This window comes from Ranitomeya variabilis, chromosome 8 (assembly GCF_051348905.1).
Source record: "Ranitomeya variabilis isolate aRanVar5 chromosome 8, aRanVar5.hap1, whole genome shotgun sequence".
In the NCBI taxonomy this organism is placed as follows: Eukaryota; Metazoa; Chordata; class Amphibia; order Anura; family Dendrobatidae; genus Ranitomeya; species Ranitomeya variabilis.
In genome coordinates, this window is record NC_135239.1 from 50,680,231 (window position 1) to 50,696,602 (window position 16,372).

At 42.7% G+C, this 16,372-nt stretch overlaps 1 protein-coding gene across 1 annotated transcript in view; it reads right to left on the minus strand.

The window, feature by feature from the left end:
* Positions 1-13,720, minus strand: part of DPYD (dihydropyrimidine dehydrogenase) — a 1,626,828-nt gene extending 1,613,108 nt beyond the window's left edge. The window contains exon 1 of the mRNA XM_077278231.1: positions 13,536-13,720. Within this exon, the coding sequence (XP_077134346.1) occupies positions 13,536-13,574 (39 nt within the window). The 5' untranslated portion in view covers positions 13,575-13,720. The remainder of the gene's footprint in view (positions 1-13,535) is intronic.
* Between the last annotated feature and the right edge of the window lie 2,652 nt (positions 13,721-16,372).

Consider the following 16,372-nt stretch of genomic DNA (forward strand, 5'->3'; position numbering starts at 1 on the left):
TTATGTATACCCCTTTGAATATTCCAGTTTGGCAACTGAACAGACCACACCCTATACTGTGGCTGTTGCAGAATTTTTATGCCGTGTTCCTCCTGAAATTTCTTACTACATAGATATTTTTGGGCAGAATTGATTAATCTGCTTAAGTCTAAGTGCAGACGAGAGTATTTTTTGTCATCCGAGGAAATTGTGTCAATTATGCTAATTAGTAACACTTGATTCAAACTCTTACCAGAGTGTGATCATAGGGTGATCCGATTCTCTCGGATGAGGAGAAGATGGAGAAAAAAATGTCTCCATCTTCTCCGTTGTGTCAGTCCATAAAAATCAGACTGCACTCAGATGTCATCCGATTGCAGTCCGATGTTTTCCACGTACTCATTGACTTGCATGGCCGAGTGCGGTTTGATAATCTGATCCAACTCGGGCGTACTGCAATTTTTTCCTTGGGAACGCTCGGTCCGAGGAAAGAATCAGACATGTGCACAGCCTCATAGAATAAAATTGGTTCAAGTGCAATCCGATGTTTCTTCGGGTCGCACTTGACCCACAAATATAAAATGTGCAAGAGCCATTATGCAAAGATCTGCAAACAAATGACTAAATAGAGACATTTATCTGTGCAGGTCTGTAAAATTGGAGACACATACACTCCATACCGATATTATGGGCATGATGGTTTTACATTAGCCTTTATAGGAAGCGGAGGCCAGAATAGAATATAATTAATAATAATAATAATAATAATAATAATAATAATATAATAGGGGGATGTTTTAAGAATTTCTTAGCCCTCAAAGTTCCTTACAAGCTACTTAATATGGACACCTGTTCATGAAAATATTCAACCTGGCACCTCTGTCTACAGCTAACTCCTACTTTTTGACTTTGAATGGCCTTAATTCTAGATTTGATTGCTTCGTAAACTACTAAATCACATTTCCTGAAAATATCAATAAAAAATTAAATAGTAAAAATCTGCATACCGATATAGGATTAAGAATGCATAACACAGTGAACAATAATTAGATCTCAAATCCCACAGGGAGAGAAAAAGTCTATTAAGTATGCAGATACAGTGATTTCTATGTAAATGAATGGCTAAATTCATATCAAGTTCCAGTTTTAATTTTTTTTGCTGAGGGCAAAATGCCAGGGTCGTAGGCTGTCCTTAAAAAACACTCCATATTCTAATTTTCACAATTCATTATGTATGTTAATTGCAATGACAAACTGCTTGTGGGTCAACTGCATGTTCCACAATGCTCTGGATGGCGTGATTACCTCTCAACATAGCCTCCACCTCTGGCAGCCACGTGTCCTCAGCAAGCCCGAAAAATTTACTATATTATTGGAATCAGAGGCGCTCATAAAATATAGATGAAGACAGAGAGATGGAGCTTTCCTAACAATGTTTGTAAATATACCAAATTTTATTAAAATTCTAGTATTAAAAAGTTAACGTAAATTGAAAAACATTTTATGAATTAAAACTTTACACTTTTTTTTATTTTTATTTTTTGCCTTAATTAAAAAAATGCCTAATGTATTCATTTTCTGCTTGCTTGTTCTTTATACTGTTTTATTTAAATATTTACATGTAAAAACTACAGTGTTTTTAAACTGTAACATATATGTCTATGTTCTTTTTAGGTGTTGTTTTTTGGGGGGTTTTCTGAGCATAATTTTTATGCTTTATTTCTCTCACAATTTTTTTAAAATCTCAAGATATCACTGCACAACTTGTTTCAAAAAAGAAGTAGAATTTTATTTGTAGACGTGACATACAGTCATGGCCAAAAGTATTGACACCCCTGCAATTCTGTCAGCTAATACTTAGTTTCTTCCTGAAAATGATTGCAAACACAAATTCTTTGGTATTATTATCTTCATTTAATTTGTCTTAAATGAAAAACCACAAAAGAGAATGAAGCAAAAAGGAAAATATTGATCATTTCACACAAAACTCCAAAAATGGGCCAGACAAAAGTATTGGCACCCTCAGCCTAATAGTTGGTTGCACAACCTTTAGCCAAAATAACTGCGACCAACCGCTTCCGGTAACCATCAATGAGTTTCTTACAATTCTCTGCTGGAATTTTAGACCATTCTTCTTTGGCAAACTGCTCCAGGTCCCTGATATATGAAGGGTGCCTTCTCCAAACTGCCATTTTTAGATCTCTCCACAGGTGTTCTATGGGATTTAGGTCTGGACTCATTGCTGGCCACCTTAGAAGTCTCCAGTGCTTTCTCTCAAACCATTTTCTAGTGTTTTTTGAAGTGTGTTTTGGGTCAGTGTCCTGCTGGAAGACCCATGACCTCTGAGGGAGACCCAGCTTTCTCACACTGGGCCCTACATTATGCTGCAAAATTTGTTGGTAGTCTTCAGGCTTCATAATGCCATGCACATGGTCAAGCAGTCCAGTGCCAGAGGCAGAAAAGCAACCCCAAAAACATCAGGGAACCTCTGCCATGTTTGACTGTAGGGACCATGTTCTTTTCTTTGAATGCCTCTTTTTTCTCCTGTAAACTCTATGTTGATGCCTTTGCCCAAAAAGCTCTACTTTTGTCTCATCTGACCAGAGAACCTTCTTCCAAAACGTTTTAGGCTTTTTCAGGTAAGTTTTGGCAAACTTCAGCCTGGCTTTTTTATGTCTCGGGGTAAGAAGTGGGGTCTTCCTGGGTCTCCTACCATACAGTCCCTTTTCATTCAGACGCCGACGGATAGTAATGGTTTACACTGTTGTACCCTCGGACTGCAGGGCAGCTTGAACTTGTTTGGATGTTAGTAGAGGTTTTTTATCCAACATCCGCACAATCTTGCGTTGAATTCTCTTGTCAATTTTTCTTTTCCCTCCACATCTAGGGAGGTTAGCCACAGTGCCATGGGCTTTAAACTTCTTGATGACACTGCACACGGTAGACACAGGAACATTCAGGTCTTTGGAGATGGACTTGTAGCCTTGAGATTGCTCATGCTTCCTCACAATTTGGTTTCTCAAGTCATCAGACAGTTCTTTGGTCTCCTTTCTTTTCTCCATGCTCAATGTGGTACACACAAGGACACAGGACAGAGGTTGAGTCAACTTTATTCCATGTCAACTGGCTGCAAGTGTGATTTAGTTATTGCCAACACCTGTTAGGTGCCACAGGTAAGTTACAGGTGCAGTTAATTACACAAATTAGAGAAGCATCTCATGATTTTTCGAACGGTGCCAATTAGTGTTGAGCATTCCGATACCGCAAGTATCGGGTATCGGCCGATACTTGCGGGTATCGGAATTCCGATACCGAGATCCGATACTTTTGTGGTATCGGGTATCGGTATCGAAACAACATTAATGTAAAAATGTGTAAAAGAGAGAATTAAAATAAAAAATATTGCTATACTCACCTCTCCGACGCAGCCTGGACCTTACCGAGGGAAGCGGCAGCGTTTTTTGTTTAAAATTCGCGCGTTTACTTCCTTACATGAAGTCCCGACTTGTGATTGGTCGCGTGCCGCCCATGTGGCGGCGACGCAACCAATCACAGCAAGCCGTGACGTAATTTCAGGTCATTCAGTATTTTAAAATTATGCTCCGGCTTTGTGATTGGTTGCGTCGCAGTCACATGGGCGACGCAACCAATCACAGCAAGCCGTGACGTAATTTCAGGTCCTTAAGGATTTTAAAATTACGTCCCGGCTTTGTGATTGGTTGCGTCGCAGTCACATGGGCGACGCAACCAATCACAAGCCGTGACGTCACGGGAGGCTGGACACGCGCGCATTTTAAAATGCGCGCGTGTCCAGCCTCCCGTGACGTCCCGGCTTGTGATTGGTTGCGTCGCGGTCAACCAATCACAAGCCGGGAGGCTGGACACGCGCGCATTTTAAAATGCGCGCGTGTCCAGCCTCCCGTGACATCACGGCTTGTGATTGGTTGCGTCGCCCATGTGACTGCGACGCAACCAATCACAAAGCCGGGACGTAATTTTAAAATCCTTAAGGACCTGAAATTACGTCACGGCTTGCTGTGATTGGTTGCGTCGCCCATGTGACTGCAACGCAACCAATCACAAAGCCGGAGCGTAATTTTAAAATACTGAATGACCTGAAATTACGTCACGGCTTGCTGTGATTGGTTGCGTCGCCGCCACATGGGCGGCACGCGACCAATCACAAGCCGGGACTTCACGTAAGGAAAGAAAAGCGCAAATTTTAAGCAAACAACGCTGCCGGTTCCCTCGCTGAGGTTCAGGCTGCGTCGGAGAGGTGAGTATAGCAATATTTTTTATTTTAATTCTTTCTTTTACACATTAATATGGATCCCAGGGCCTGAAGGAGAGTTTCCTCTCCTTCAGACCCTGAGAACCATCAGGAATACCATCCGATACTTGAGTCCCATTGACTTGTATTGGTATCGGGTATCGGTATCGGATTGGATCCGATACTTTGCCGGTATCGGCCGATACTTTCCGATACCGATACTTTCAAGTATCGGACGGTATCGCTCAACACTAGTGCCAATACTTTTGTCCACCCCCTTTTTTATGTTTGGTGTAGAATTATATCCTATTTGGCTTTAGAACAATTCTTTTTGTGTTTTTTTCATTTAAGACAAATTAAATGAAGATAATAATATCAAAGAATTTGTGTTTGCAATCATTTTCAGGAAGAAACTGAGTATTATCTGACAGAATTGCAGGGGTGTGAATATTTTGGCCATGACTGTAGGCACACTTAAAGATACAGGGAGAAATGTGACAGGGTGTAAAAATGTTTTGACCCTTCCTAGGTCTTCTTCACAATGTTGCTTAGAGCAGAGTTGTACAGAGGTGCTCTCGCGCCTAGGTTAGCACCGTCTGATAGACACGCGAGCGTCTCTGTACAACTCTTCTCTAACTGACATTGTGAACAAGACCCAGGAAGGGGCGAAACATTTATATACCCCGTCACATTTCTCCCTGCACCTTGAAATGTTTCTACATCATGGCTATAAATAAAATTCTACTGCATTTTTAAATAAGAGTGTGCGGTACTTTACTCTACATTGATACTGGGAATCCCACATCCCGTCTACCGGCCACTCGACATTCCAACTGTGTGCACGCTAATCCTCTCTATCAGTGTAATAGAGTGCAGGGTAGAGTATGTCACCACAGAACAGACAGACCAACTGTTGAGGGTTTTTATTAACAGGGGCAATATTCTCCTCGCAGGGAGAAAACAGTAGAATATAAACTGCAGAAATAATGGTGCAAAATATATGGGAAGCAGTATAACAGAAGTAAATGGAAGTTCTTGGGAAAAACACTTATCAGTCTGATGAGGACTTGCTTGTAGGGTCGTCTTCTCCAACATAGGTGCCGGGAAAAAGCGGCACTTGTCGTCCCTCTGTTATCCGTGAGCTGTGTAGTCTCTGGGAACCCGCAAGCTGGGGTTTGAGGGGTTACTGTGGTGAGTAGAGGGGATGCTACGCAAACGGGGTCCCCTTTGCTCTGGGTCTTCTGCCTCAACAGTGCAGCCTATCTCGGGAGAATGATGCTCAGTCTATTATTAGGTCTCCCAACAGGAATCAGGGGCTCTGCACTAATGCCGTGGGTGCTAGGGGCCACTGTCTCTGCAAGGCTCACTGTCTTTGCATGGGTCAATGTCTTTGCACGAGTGTCAGGGTACACCTCTCCAGTCACAGCAGAGTCCACTTTCACGTGCTTGCAAGATGCAGTCTTTCTGGACAATCTTCCTGTCTCAGTACTCCGACAGGGAGCTCTCTCTCCTCCCCGGAGCGCAGCTGCATGCTTTTCTGTCCGCTGTATCCGCTGCTCTCTCTGCTGCACACTCTGCTCTCCGTGCTGTACATGCTGCTCTAGCCCTGGAAAGCGCACCTATTTTCTCTCTCAGCCCGGATTCCTTCCTGTCCCGGCCTCTAAGTCTGCCTCTAGGGAAACCTGCTGCACAGCTAAGTGGTTCCAGGCATGGAGCAGAGAAGGTAACCCCCCTACTGTACATCTGCATGGTATCAATTAGATACCAGCGAAGCTGACAAATATTCCAAGGTGAAGCCGCCAAATATTACCAGGTGAAGCCGCTTCAGAAAAATTCTGGTGGCGGTTTTCCCGAGACAATTTCTTTGTAATTTTTGTGGCGGCTCAGCTACTGGTTGCTTTCAGTGTTGAAAATAAAGAGAAGGCAGCTGCTTAGTGAACAATGAGCAGGTCATGTCTTTTAACCATTTGAGTGTTCCCAAACACTGGGAAAGTTAAAGGAATCTTGTCATATAAAAAAATGCTGGGAGCCCCGCTGTTGGAAGGAAATTAACTTTATTTCTCCTGACACAGGAACCACTTTGTGCATAGAGCGTGACAGCTGTAACAGCATCCCTGGCAGTGACTGACAGCAAGCTCAGCATTAAAGCAGGCTGTCAGTTGGTGCTGGGAGGTGCAGTTACAGTTACAGTCTCTGACTATGCATTGAAACTATACCAGCGCCTCCCCTATGACTGAAAAAGAGAGCCTGCTGAGAAAATAAAGTTCATTTCCTGTCACAAGTAAGCTGCAGCCACAGATGCGGCCCAGCCCAGAAACGCCCCCACGCCGACTGACCACAACGGTGTGGGGTTTGCGTCCTCTGGGGATGCAATATGGACCCTCTATACTGCAGAGGGGGACCCGGGCCTACACGAACTAGGGGAGGGAAGAGACTGGGGTTCTGTAGCAGCTGGGCATGTGGACAAGGATCAGACACGTAGGACTTGATTACACCGCACAACTTCAGGTATAGAGAAAGTAAAGTTTACTAAAGTAAAGTCACACAGTACACAAACCAAACATGGCTATGCCAGGCTCCCAATTTCACACCTCCCAGAAGGGTACCACCCAGTGGACCCCAAGGCACCAACGGATCACCGAGGCACACATAGGCGGGACATAGGGATATCAGGACACAGGCAGGACTTCAGGGTATATGAGATCATCAGGATGCAGGCAAGACATCAGGGTACACGAGGACATCAGGATGCAGGCAAGTCATCAGGGTACATGAGGACGTCAGGACATCAGGGCATCTGGACAAAGGGTCACCGTCAGATATCAGACAGGAGTCATTCGGTTCCAGACATCCGACATGACCTACAAGCACCACCACAGTCATCCGGCTCCAAGCTCCAGGCAGTGGTCATCAGGCTCCGGGCATCGGACCTAGGAAGGAACTCAAGCGGGATCGTGCTAGAACCGCAGGATTGCTGGGCCTGCCAGGAGCTAGCGCCGCATGGTAGTCAGAGCACAGAGTAGTAGATGCTCTGCAGAAACACTGGTTACAAGAGACTCAAAGTCACTGGGTGTGAGGCTCCAGATGCTGAGGGATTCCAGGAACATAACACAGCAGACACAGTCCAGACAGGGACAGAATCAAGGATTCAGGCCTGGATATACTGCCTCCAGGACTGGCGCCAGAACAGGACATAACAGGACTCAAGGCGAGGACTTTGGTACCAAAACATAGACAGGAGAGGTGCAGGAACACAAAAACACACATAGCAAAGTTCAGGAGCTTTTTAAGTAGCTCAGCCCCTGACCATAGAGCAGGGAACTTTATGTAAGTGCTGCCCCTCAGCAATTGCCTGGGGACAGTATTTCAAGTACACGCACCACACACAACCCTGATAAAAGGAGGGGAGGTGTGGCCGCGCATGCCCTTAGCACAAACAGAAACCATTACAGTACAATCAGTGCAGGAACTGATACGCAGGGCGCCTGGCTGCGACTGCACACCCAGACACACGTGCAAAGTCATGCACCAGCTGAAAATGACCTCACAACCCACAGACAGCTTTTACAGTGGCAACCAGGGACCGCACATGTGGATGGTCATGCAGCAGAGCAAAGACCTAACCACCCATGTATGGCTACGCAGCAGAGCAGGGAACTGAGCAGGCTCCATACAAGTAACAGCCAACAGTATCCCAGCTCAATTTGGGGGAAAGGAGTAAACGGTTAAAGCAAAACATGCATTGTCACGCCAAAAATCAGATACAGACAGAACGGCGTGACATTTCCTCCTAGAAGCGGGGCTCTTAGTGCAGGTGCCACACAGTGTCAGAACCCTGATAACCCCACATGTGCAGGTTAGTAGTGTTATTTTACATGACAGGTTTCCCTTTAAGCATAATCTATTAGAAGGTTTCTGCTCTGTAATTTGACAGCAGCGTAATGTAAGGGCAGATATCCTGATTCCAGTGACGTAGTACTTAGTTTACTCGGTACTGCAGTTATGATGAAAATAGTTTTTCTGCGCCAGATCTAGCAGAGCTCGAATACTGAGCTGTGTGTTTAACCCGACCCACACCACTGATTTCTCCTGTGTGAGACACATAATCACATACAGTCTGCTCTTTTCACCACAGTTTCTTCTCAGTTTATTGTATAGATTTGCAAAACAGATGCCTATAAAATGTGATCTGAGACTAACAAATCACATAGGTGGGCACGCTTCATGTGCGGTTCTGTCTGCTCATTGGCAGCAAACAAATCTAATGACCTGCCTGCAACTTACATACACAAGTTGGGTGTGTAAATCTGACCAAAATGGTCCATGCTTCGATTTTTGCCACGTAGACAATTGCTTCATATGGAAAATCGGCCATGCGCACTAGCACATTGGGTATAATAGGACAACATTCTCTCCCTGTGTTGTCCATGGCAAACACAGACAACATATATCCGTATAATCTGAATGAGCTTTTAAGTTCAGCTTTTAAAAACATTAAAAAACACATACACAATGAAATAGGGGGCGGGGCTTAATCGCCGATTCTCCCCACCTCCGGCTTTCACTTAGAATTTTCGTCCCGGCGTTGGCATTGTATTTAGCGTATGCGCATTAAAGTGTCATCTCGCGCCTGCACAGTATGCTTTGCCCAACTGTGGGCAAAGCATACAATACATCATTGCACATGCGCCGGTTTTTCACTGTAACCTCTGTGCCTCGGAAGTCTCGATATGCAAATTTGCATACCGAGACTTCCAGGGCACAGAGGTTACTGTAAAAAAACGGCACATGTGCAATGATAAATTGTATGCTATGCCCACTATTGGGCAATACATACTGTACATGCGCTAGCGGCAAATGCACTGCGCAAATGCCAAAATGAGCGCGATCTGTGCTATTCACAGATCGAGTTACGTCTGACATGACATGGGGGGAGAGACAGCGATTAGGCACAGCCCATCGGACCGGACCAGGGTGATTGACAGCAGAAAACGGCGAGATTAGTACGGTATTTTCTCTGCAAAGGTGGGTAATTAGGGGATAATAAAGGCACTCTTGTAAAGCAGAGCTCAGGCCCTATTGAACGATATTTTTATCTCATATCGCAAAAACGGGGTGACAGGTTCCTTTAAGGAGATTTTCTCATGAAAATAACCTTTTTTTATACAAATGTTCCCTTCAATTAGCTTTTATGAAAGCTGCAGAGTAAGGCTATCTTTACACCCCTATTTTTATTCATACATGGAAAACAGTGCATTTTTTTTCAGTTTGCTGCTGTCTTTGACATTTTTATTTTATTTGGCCCACGACTTGAATTGGTGAGTATTAGGCTGTGTGCACACGTCTCTTTTTTTTCACGTTTTTTTCGCAGTTTTTTGCTTTAAAAATGCTATAAAACCGCGAAAAAAGGCTCACATTAAGCATCCTATTTAATAGAATGCAATCTGCATTTTTTGTGCACATGCTGCGTTGTTTTCCTGAGCAGAAACGTTTTCCAGAAAAAAAACGCAGCATGTTCATTTAATTTAAGGAATCGCGGGGATTCCGCACACCTAGGAATGCATTTATCCGCTTACTTCCCGCATGGGGCTATGCCCACCATGGGGGAAGTAAGCTGATCATGTGCGGTTGGTACCCAGGGTGGAGGAGAGGAGATTTTCCTCCATGAACTGGGCACCATATAATTGGTAAAAAAAAGAACTAAAATAAAAAATAGTGATATACTCACCTTTTGATGGCCCCCGGAGTCTTCCCACCTCTCAGCGGTGCACGCAGCCGCTTCCATTCCCATGGATGCTTTGTGTGAAGGACCTGCAATGACGTCGTGGTCACGTGACCGTGACGTCATCGCAGGTCCTGCACACAAAGCATCTGTAGGAACGGAAGACGCAGCATGCACCGCTGAGGAGATCGGGGGCCATCAGAAGGTGAGTATAACAATTTTTTTTATTTTTTTATTATTTTTAACATTCTATCTTTTTACTATTGATGCTGCATAGGCAGCATCAATAGTAAAAAGTTGGTCACACTTGTCAAACACTATGTTTGACAAGCGTGACCAACCTATCCATCAGTTTTCCTAGCGATGCTACAGATCGCTTGGAAAACGCTAGCATTCTGCAAGCTAATTATGCTTGCAAAACGCTAGGAATATGCATACAATTCCACATGTGATATACCCTTGGCAGGAGTTGCAGAATTGCTGCGGAAATTTCCGCGGCAATTCTGTGACATGTGCACTTAGCCTTAGGGTTCGTGCACAAAATTGTAAAAATTGGACTAGTGTTATTATTTTGATGGATAGTGCATGTCTCCATGTTATTAAATGAACACATGTCCAATTTTTTCCTCATACCAAGTGGCCTGAGGTAAAAAGAAAAAAAAAGAAGAAACAAATTTTCTTGGATCACACTTGGACATTCAAGTCTATGTGTCCGTAGAAAATATTAGACTGCACTCGGATGACATCACGGACAGACTGAATGCAGAAGATGGCGACACTTTTTTTTCTCCACATCTGAGAAAATCGTATTACACTCTGATCAAACTCTGATCACAATCTTATCAAACTCTGATCAGAGTGTGATTAGCATAAAACAGACTGATTTTCTCAGATGAGAGAAAAACGGAAGTGTGACCGTATCCTTATTCGCATCACTAAACAAAGTAAAACTACATGTGAAAAAGCATATCGATGGTAATGGGCCCATGATCTATCCATAAAAATAACAGTATGCTTAGGCCACGTTCACACGGTCAGTATTTTACCTTCATATTTATAAGCCAAAACCAGAAGTGGATGAAAAATACAGAAGTGGTGACGTGTTTCTATTATACTTTTCCTCTGATTCTTCCTCACTTGGTTTTGGTTTTAAATACTGAGATAAAATACTGACCAAATGCTGAATGTGTGAACGTGGCCTAAGTCTGCCGAACTGCGAGCTACTCTAGTAGAGCGTGGTGACACTTTGGCACATACTGTAGATAGTTCTCCCAAGTTTGGCACACACGTGTTAACAAAAGAAGTGTGCATGTTGGGAGGTCTTAAAGAACTTTTCCACCTACTGTATATTTATTAAACAAAAAGTCTGATTAATATGGCAGTTTGTCTGTTTGGCGACTGAAAGCAATGTTTCCCTTCCCCTGCTGTTAGAACATCTTTGACTTGGACTTTGCATGGGGTTTTAGAATGTGGCCTTGATCTTTGATCCCTGCATGTAAGCGTGTTAGTTGTTGGACAAATATCTCTAAAATAGAATCCACAAACTTCTGCACTGACTCCTGACTCCATCCATCGTTACTTTATATATCCACACTGATGCCTAACACTTGTTCTCTTCTGGCAGCTGCTTTTTCTGCTTTCAGTGGCCACATGTCAAACAATGAAAGCTTTACACTATGTGAAAAGAGCAGTAACCGCTATCTCCAGTGGATTTACAGGGGTTGTCAACTATTTTAGCAGTAATGACCTATCCTTAGGATAGGTCATCAATGTCTGATGGGTCGGGGTACAAGACCCGGCAATCAGCTGCCATTGGTGTCGGCCACCGGACAAAAATACTCACTTGTGGAGCTGCACTATCTTCTTATTGTGGCCACTGTAGGGTGCTGCACATCTGCCTCCTATTGGTTTGAATAGTAGGCGGATGTGCAGTACCCTGCCTCGGCCACTGTCAGAAGTTCTGTATGTGAGTAGTTGAGGCCGCCGACACCGATGACAGCTGGTCAGCGGTTTACCAGTTGTCACAATTTGACCGATCAGACATTGATGACCTATCCTAAGGATAGGTCATCAAGCTAAAGTAGTGAACAACCTCTTTAAAGGTAACCGTTTGATAAATCAATATTATTCGTGCAAATAAGAAACTTTACATTTGTTCCTTCTGCCAAATTTTTTTTAACTGCTTCAGGCTTCGAAAGCTGTGAAGTAGCTAGAAGTAGTGACCTGTCCATTCTTTTATTAGCTTCCACTTGGACGCTACCATAAATTTTATATATATAGAAAGGGAAACAAATATTACTGTGGCTAAGCTACAGCAAAAGATATCCAAGGTGACATCAGAAAAGACACTTTAGGAAAGCCAAAATTTTCTAAAAGTGTCTGTCAATAATATGAAAAATGATTGTCCTAAAGATGCCATGTGCAGGTTGCCTTGCTGATTCTTGTAAGTAGAAAGAAACAAAAAGCTTGTAACATATATGGAAGCTAATTGCAACCGACCTATCTTGCAAGTTTGATCAACATTTCATCTAACCATTTTGGTACATTCTAGAGAAAATTTGAATTCTTCTGCTTGTGAATCAAATTTCATGTGAAACTCAACTCAAAGAATTTAATTTAATGTCATTTATTATGCTCTGTGGACACCAGAGCATAATACATGTAAGATGTAAAAAATGAAAAAATAAATGCTAATACTTACCCTACCGCTCACCTCTCCAGTCCCTCTGCTCCTAACCATCATCATCCATCGAGTCCTCATCGCACCTTCTAATGACCGCCTTGAGCAATGAATTTCTAGGGCTCTTCACAGTAGGCCATGACCACCGGCTCTAATGTTTCTGAGCATGCGCGAACTTGTGCATGTTTGCGGTAGTAATGAGAAGATGCGAAAAGGATCAGAGCGGTGCTGGTGAGAAGCAGAAGAGCCAAAGAAATTAGGTGTTAGATGAGTTTAAGTATTTTATTTTTTGCTTTTTTTAACCCTTTGACAGCCATCTGCAGTTCGGCTGATGGCAGTTAGTTTGATTAATTAGGCACAAAGAAAAGACAGCGAATACCACAAGATAAAATAAAGGTTCTGTCATATATCAGTGAATTTCCATGAGCATATACCCTCTTTGTAAGTAAATGATTCGCTCCACAATTGATTCAGCATAGTAGCTCAGTAGTCAGACATAAAAGTACAATTACAGCTGTAATTCTGACGTGCATAGATTAGATAGAGGCATGATGTAACATATAGACAGAAGACATAATAAACCTTTGTTGCTATTGTGCTGCAGATATGACTTTCCTAATTTGTAAAGCTAAAGTTGTTGCTTTTTTGCATTGCCTTTGTTGCAAAGAGACTTTGATATACAGTTTTCAAAACTGTTTACATGGCTAGAAAAATCAAGTTTCACACCTGCCAATTTAACACTCAAACCACTAAGCAGCAGGGATCCAAGTTACTGTAATATGCACTTAGCAAGAACTGCAGAAGCATGGTCTCCAATATCAGAATCTATTATATATGCACAAACATCTGTTATACAAGGAAAACATGAAAACCATTTTCAATACCTCAATATCCAGTGGGTCCTTGCTCAGCATGCAAGCCATGTTGCTACAATTCTCTACGTGTCTGTTGCAATAGCTTTTTGAATGAGACGATTGTGTTGGGTTTTACGCTGCTTTATGTCTCTTAAATTTACTAACAGATCTCCCGCTACTTGGGTGGAAGTTGCACTTAAGGCTAACAAATGGTTTGTGAGAGGGATTGTAAGTAAAAGGGGGAAGTGACCGGGGAGGAGTGTGAGCTCCAAACATGTGACATATAGTACAAAGTTCATAAGTTAATTATTTGTCTCTGGACACAGCTGTCTCCATGAGTCATAATCAAAGTGGTTGTGCTGAATAGCCACGTGAAAGTTTTTGGACTTGGGTATTTTGTATGTTTGGCTTTTTTCTGTGCATTTTTAAAATTAACTTTATGATTGAGATAACAGAAATTGTATGTGTAGAGCTATGGGGCATAAATAATCATTAATGTCATCAGAGCGGGCTCTGATGTGTGTATATATATATATATACATAGAGAGAGAGAGAGTACAGACCAAAAGTTTGGACACACCTTCTTAATTAAAGATTTTTCTGTATTTTCATGACTATGAAAATTGTAAATTCACACTGAAGGCATCAAAACTATGAATTAACACATGTGGAATTATATACTCAACAAAAAAGTGTGAAACAACCGAAAATATGTCTTATATTCTAAGTTCTTCAAAGTAGCCACCTTTTGCTTTGATGACCTCTTTGCACACTCTTGGCATTCTCTTGATGAGATTCAAGAGGTAGTCACCGGAAATGGTCTTCCAACAATCTTGAAGGAGTTCCCAGAGATGCTTAGCACTTGTTGGCCCTTTTGCCTTCATTCTGCGGTCCAGCTCACCCCAAACCATCTCGATTGGGTTCAGGTCTGGTGACTGTGGAGGCCAGGTCATCTGGCGTAGCACACCATCACTCTCCTTCTTGGTCAAATAGCCCTTACACAGCCTTGAGGTGTGTTTGGGGTCATTGTCCTGTGGAAAAATAAATGATGGTCCAACTAAATGCAAACCGGATGGAATAGCATGCCGCTGCAAGATGCTGTGGTAGCCATACTGGTTCAGTATGCCTTCAATTTTGAATAAATCCCCAACAGTGTCACCAGCAAAGCACCCCCACACTATCACACCTCCTCCTCCATGCTTCACGGTGCGAACCAGGCATATAGAGTAGTGATGAGCGAATATACTCGCTACTCGAGTTTTCCCGAGCATGCTCGGGTGTCCTTCGAGTATTTTTTAGTGCTCAGAGATTTAGTTTTTATTGCTGCAGCTGAATATTTTACATCTGTTAGCCAGCATAAGTACATGTGGGGGTTGCCTGGTTGCTAGGGAATCCCCACATGTACTTAAACTGGCTAACAGATGTAAAACATTCAGTTGCGGCAATAAAAAATTAATCTCCCAGCACTAAAAAATACTCGGAGGACACCCGAGCATGCTCGGGAAATCTCAAGTAACGAGTATATTCACTCATCACTAATTTAGAGTCCATCCGTTCACCTTTTCTGTGTCGCCCAAGGACACGATGGTTGGAACCAAAGATCTCAAATTTGGACTCATCAGACCAAAGCATGGATTTCCACTGGTCTAATGTCCATTCCTTCTGCTCTTTAGCACAAACAAGTCTATTCTGCTTGTTGCCTGTCCTTAGCAGTGGTGTCCTAGCAGTTATTTTACCATGAAGGCCTGCTGCACAAAGTCTCCTCTTTGGTCTCTAATCTGAGCTGCTGTTAACCGGCGATTTCTGAGGCTGGTGACTTGAATAAACCTATCCTCAGAAGCAGAAGTGACTCTTGGTCTTCCTTTCCTGGGGCGGTCCTCATGTGAGCCAGATTCTTGTAGCGCTTGATGGTTTTTGCATCTACACTTGGGGACACTTTCAAAGTTTTCCCAATTTTTCAGACTGACTGACCTTAATTTCTTAAAGTAATAATGGCCACTCATTTTTTTTTACTTAGCTGCTTTTTTCTTGCCATAATACAAATTCTAACAGTCTATTCAGTAGGACTATCAGCTGTGTATCCACCAGACTTCTGCTCAACACAACTGATGGTCCCAACCCCATTTATAAGGCAAGAAATCCCACTTATTAAACATTATAATAGATGAATGTGGATAAAATCTGCACTGCTGCGACAAATAATGGATCCAGATATAGTTGTAAGGTGTTCGGGTGGTTTATTCAACGCGTTTCGAAGCTCATGGCTTCTTCTTCAGGAAGTTTCCACACAAAGTTATCTTTGTGTGGAAACTTCCTGAAGAAGAAGCCATGAGCTTCGAAATGCGTTGAATAAACCACCCGAACACCTTACAACTATATCTGGATCCATTATTTGTCTCAGCAGCGTGGATTTTATTCACATTCATCTATTATAACGTCTCTAAGAGGTCGCAGCGCCGACCTGTGGATCTGCAGCAGCTGACAAACTACACGCCTTTACTTTGTACCACCAGGTGAGCAGTTCTCTCATAATTGATTAGAAGCAATCCTGGGGATAAGACCCTATTTGCGCTTTTTTTGTCTCCTATTTTTCTACACTTATTAAACCTGACAGGGCACACCTGTGAAGTGAAAACCATTTCCAGTGACTACCTCTTGAAGCTCATCAAGAGAAAGCCAAGAGTGTGCAAAGCAGTCATCAAATCAAAAGGTGGCTACTTTGAAGAACTTAGAATATAAGACATATTTTCAGCTGTTTTACGCTTTTTTGTTAAGTATATAATTCCACATGTGCTAATTCATAGCTTTGATGCCTTCAGTGTGAATTTACAATTTTCATAGTCATGAAAATAAAGAAGGAATCTTTA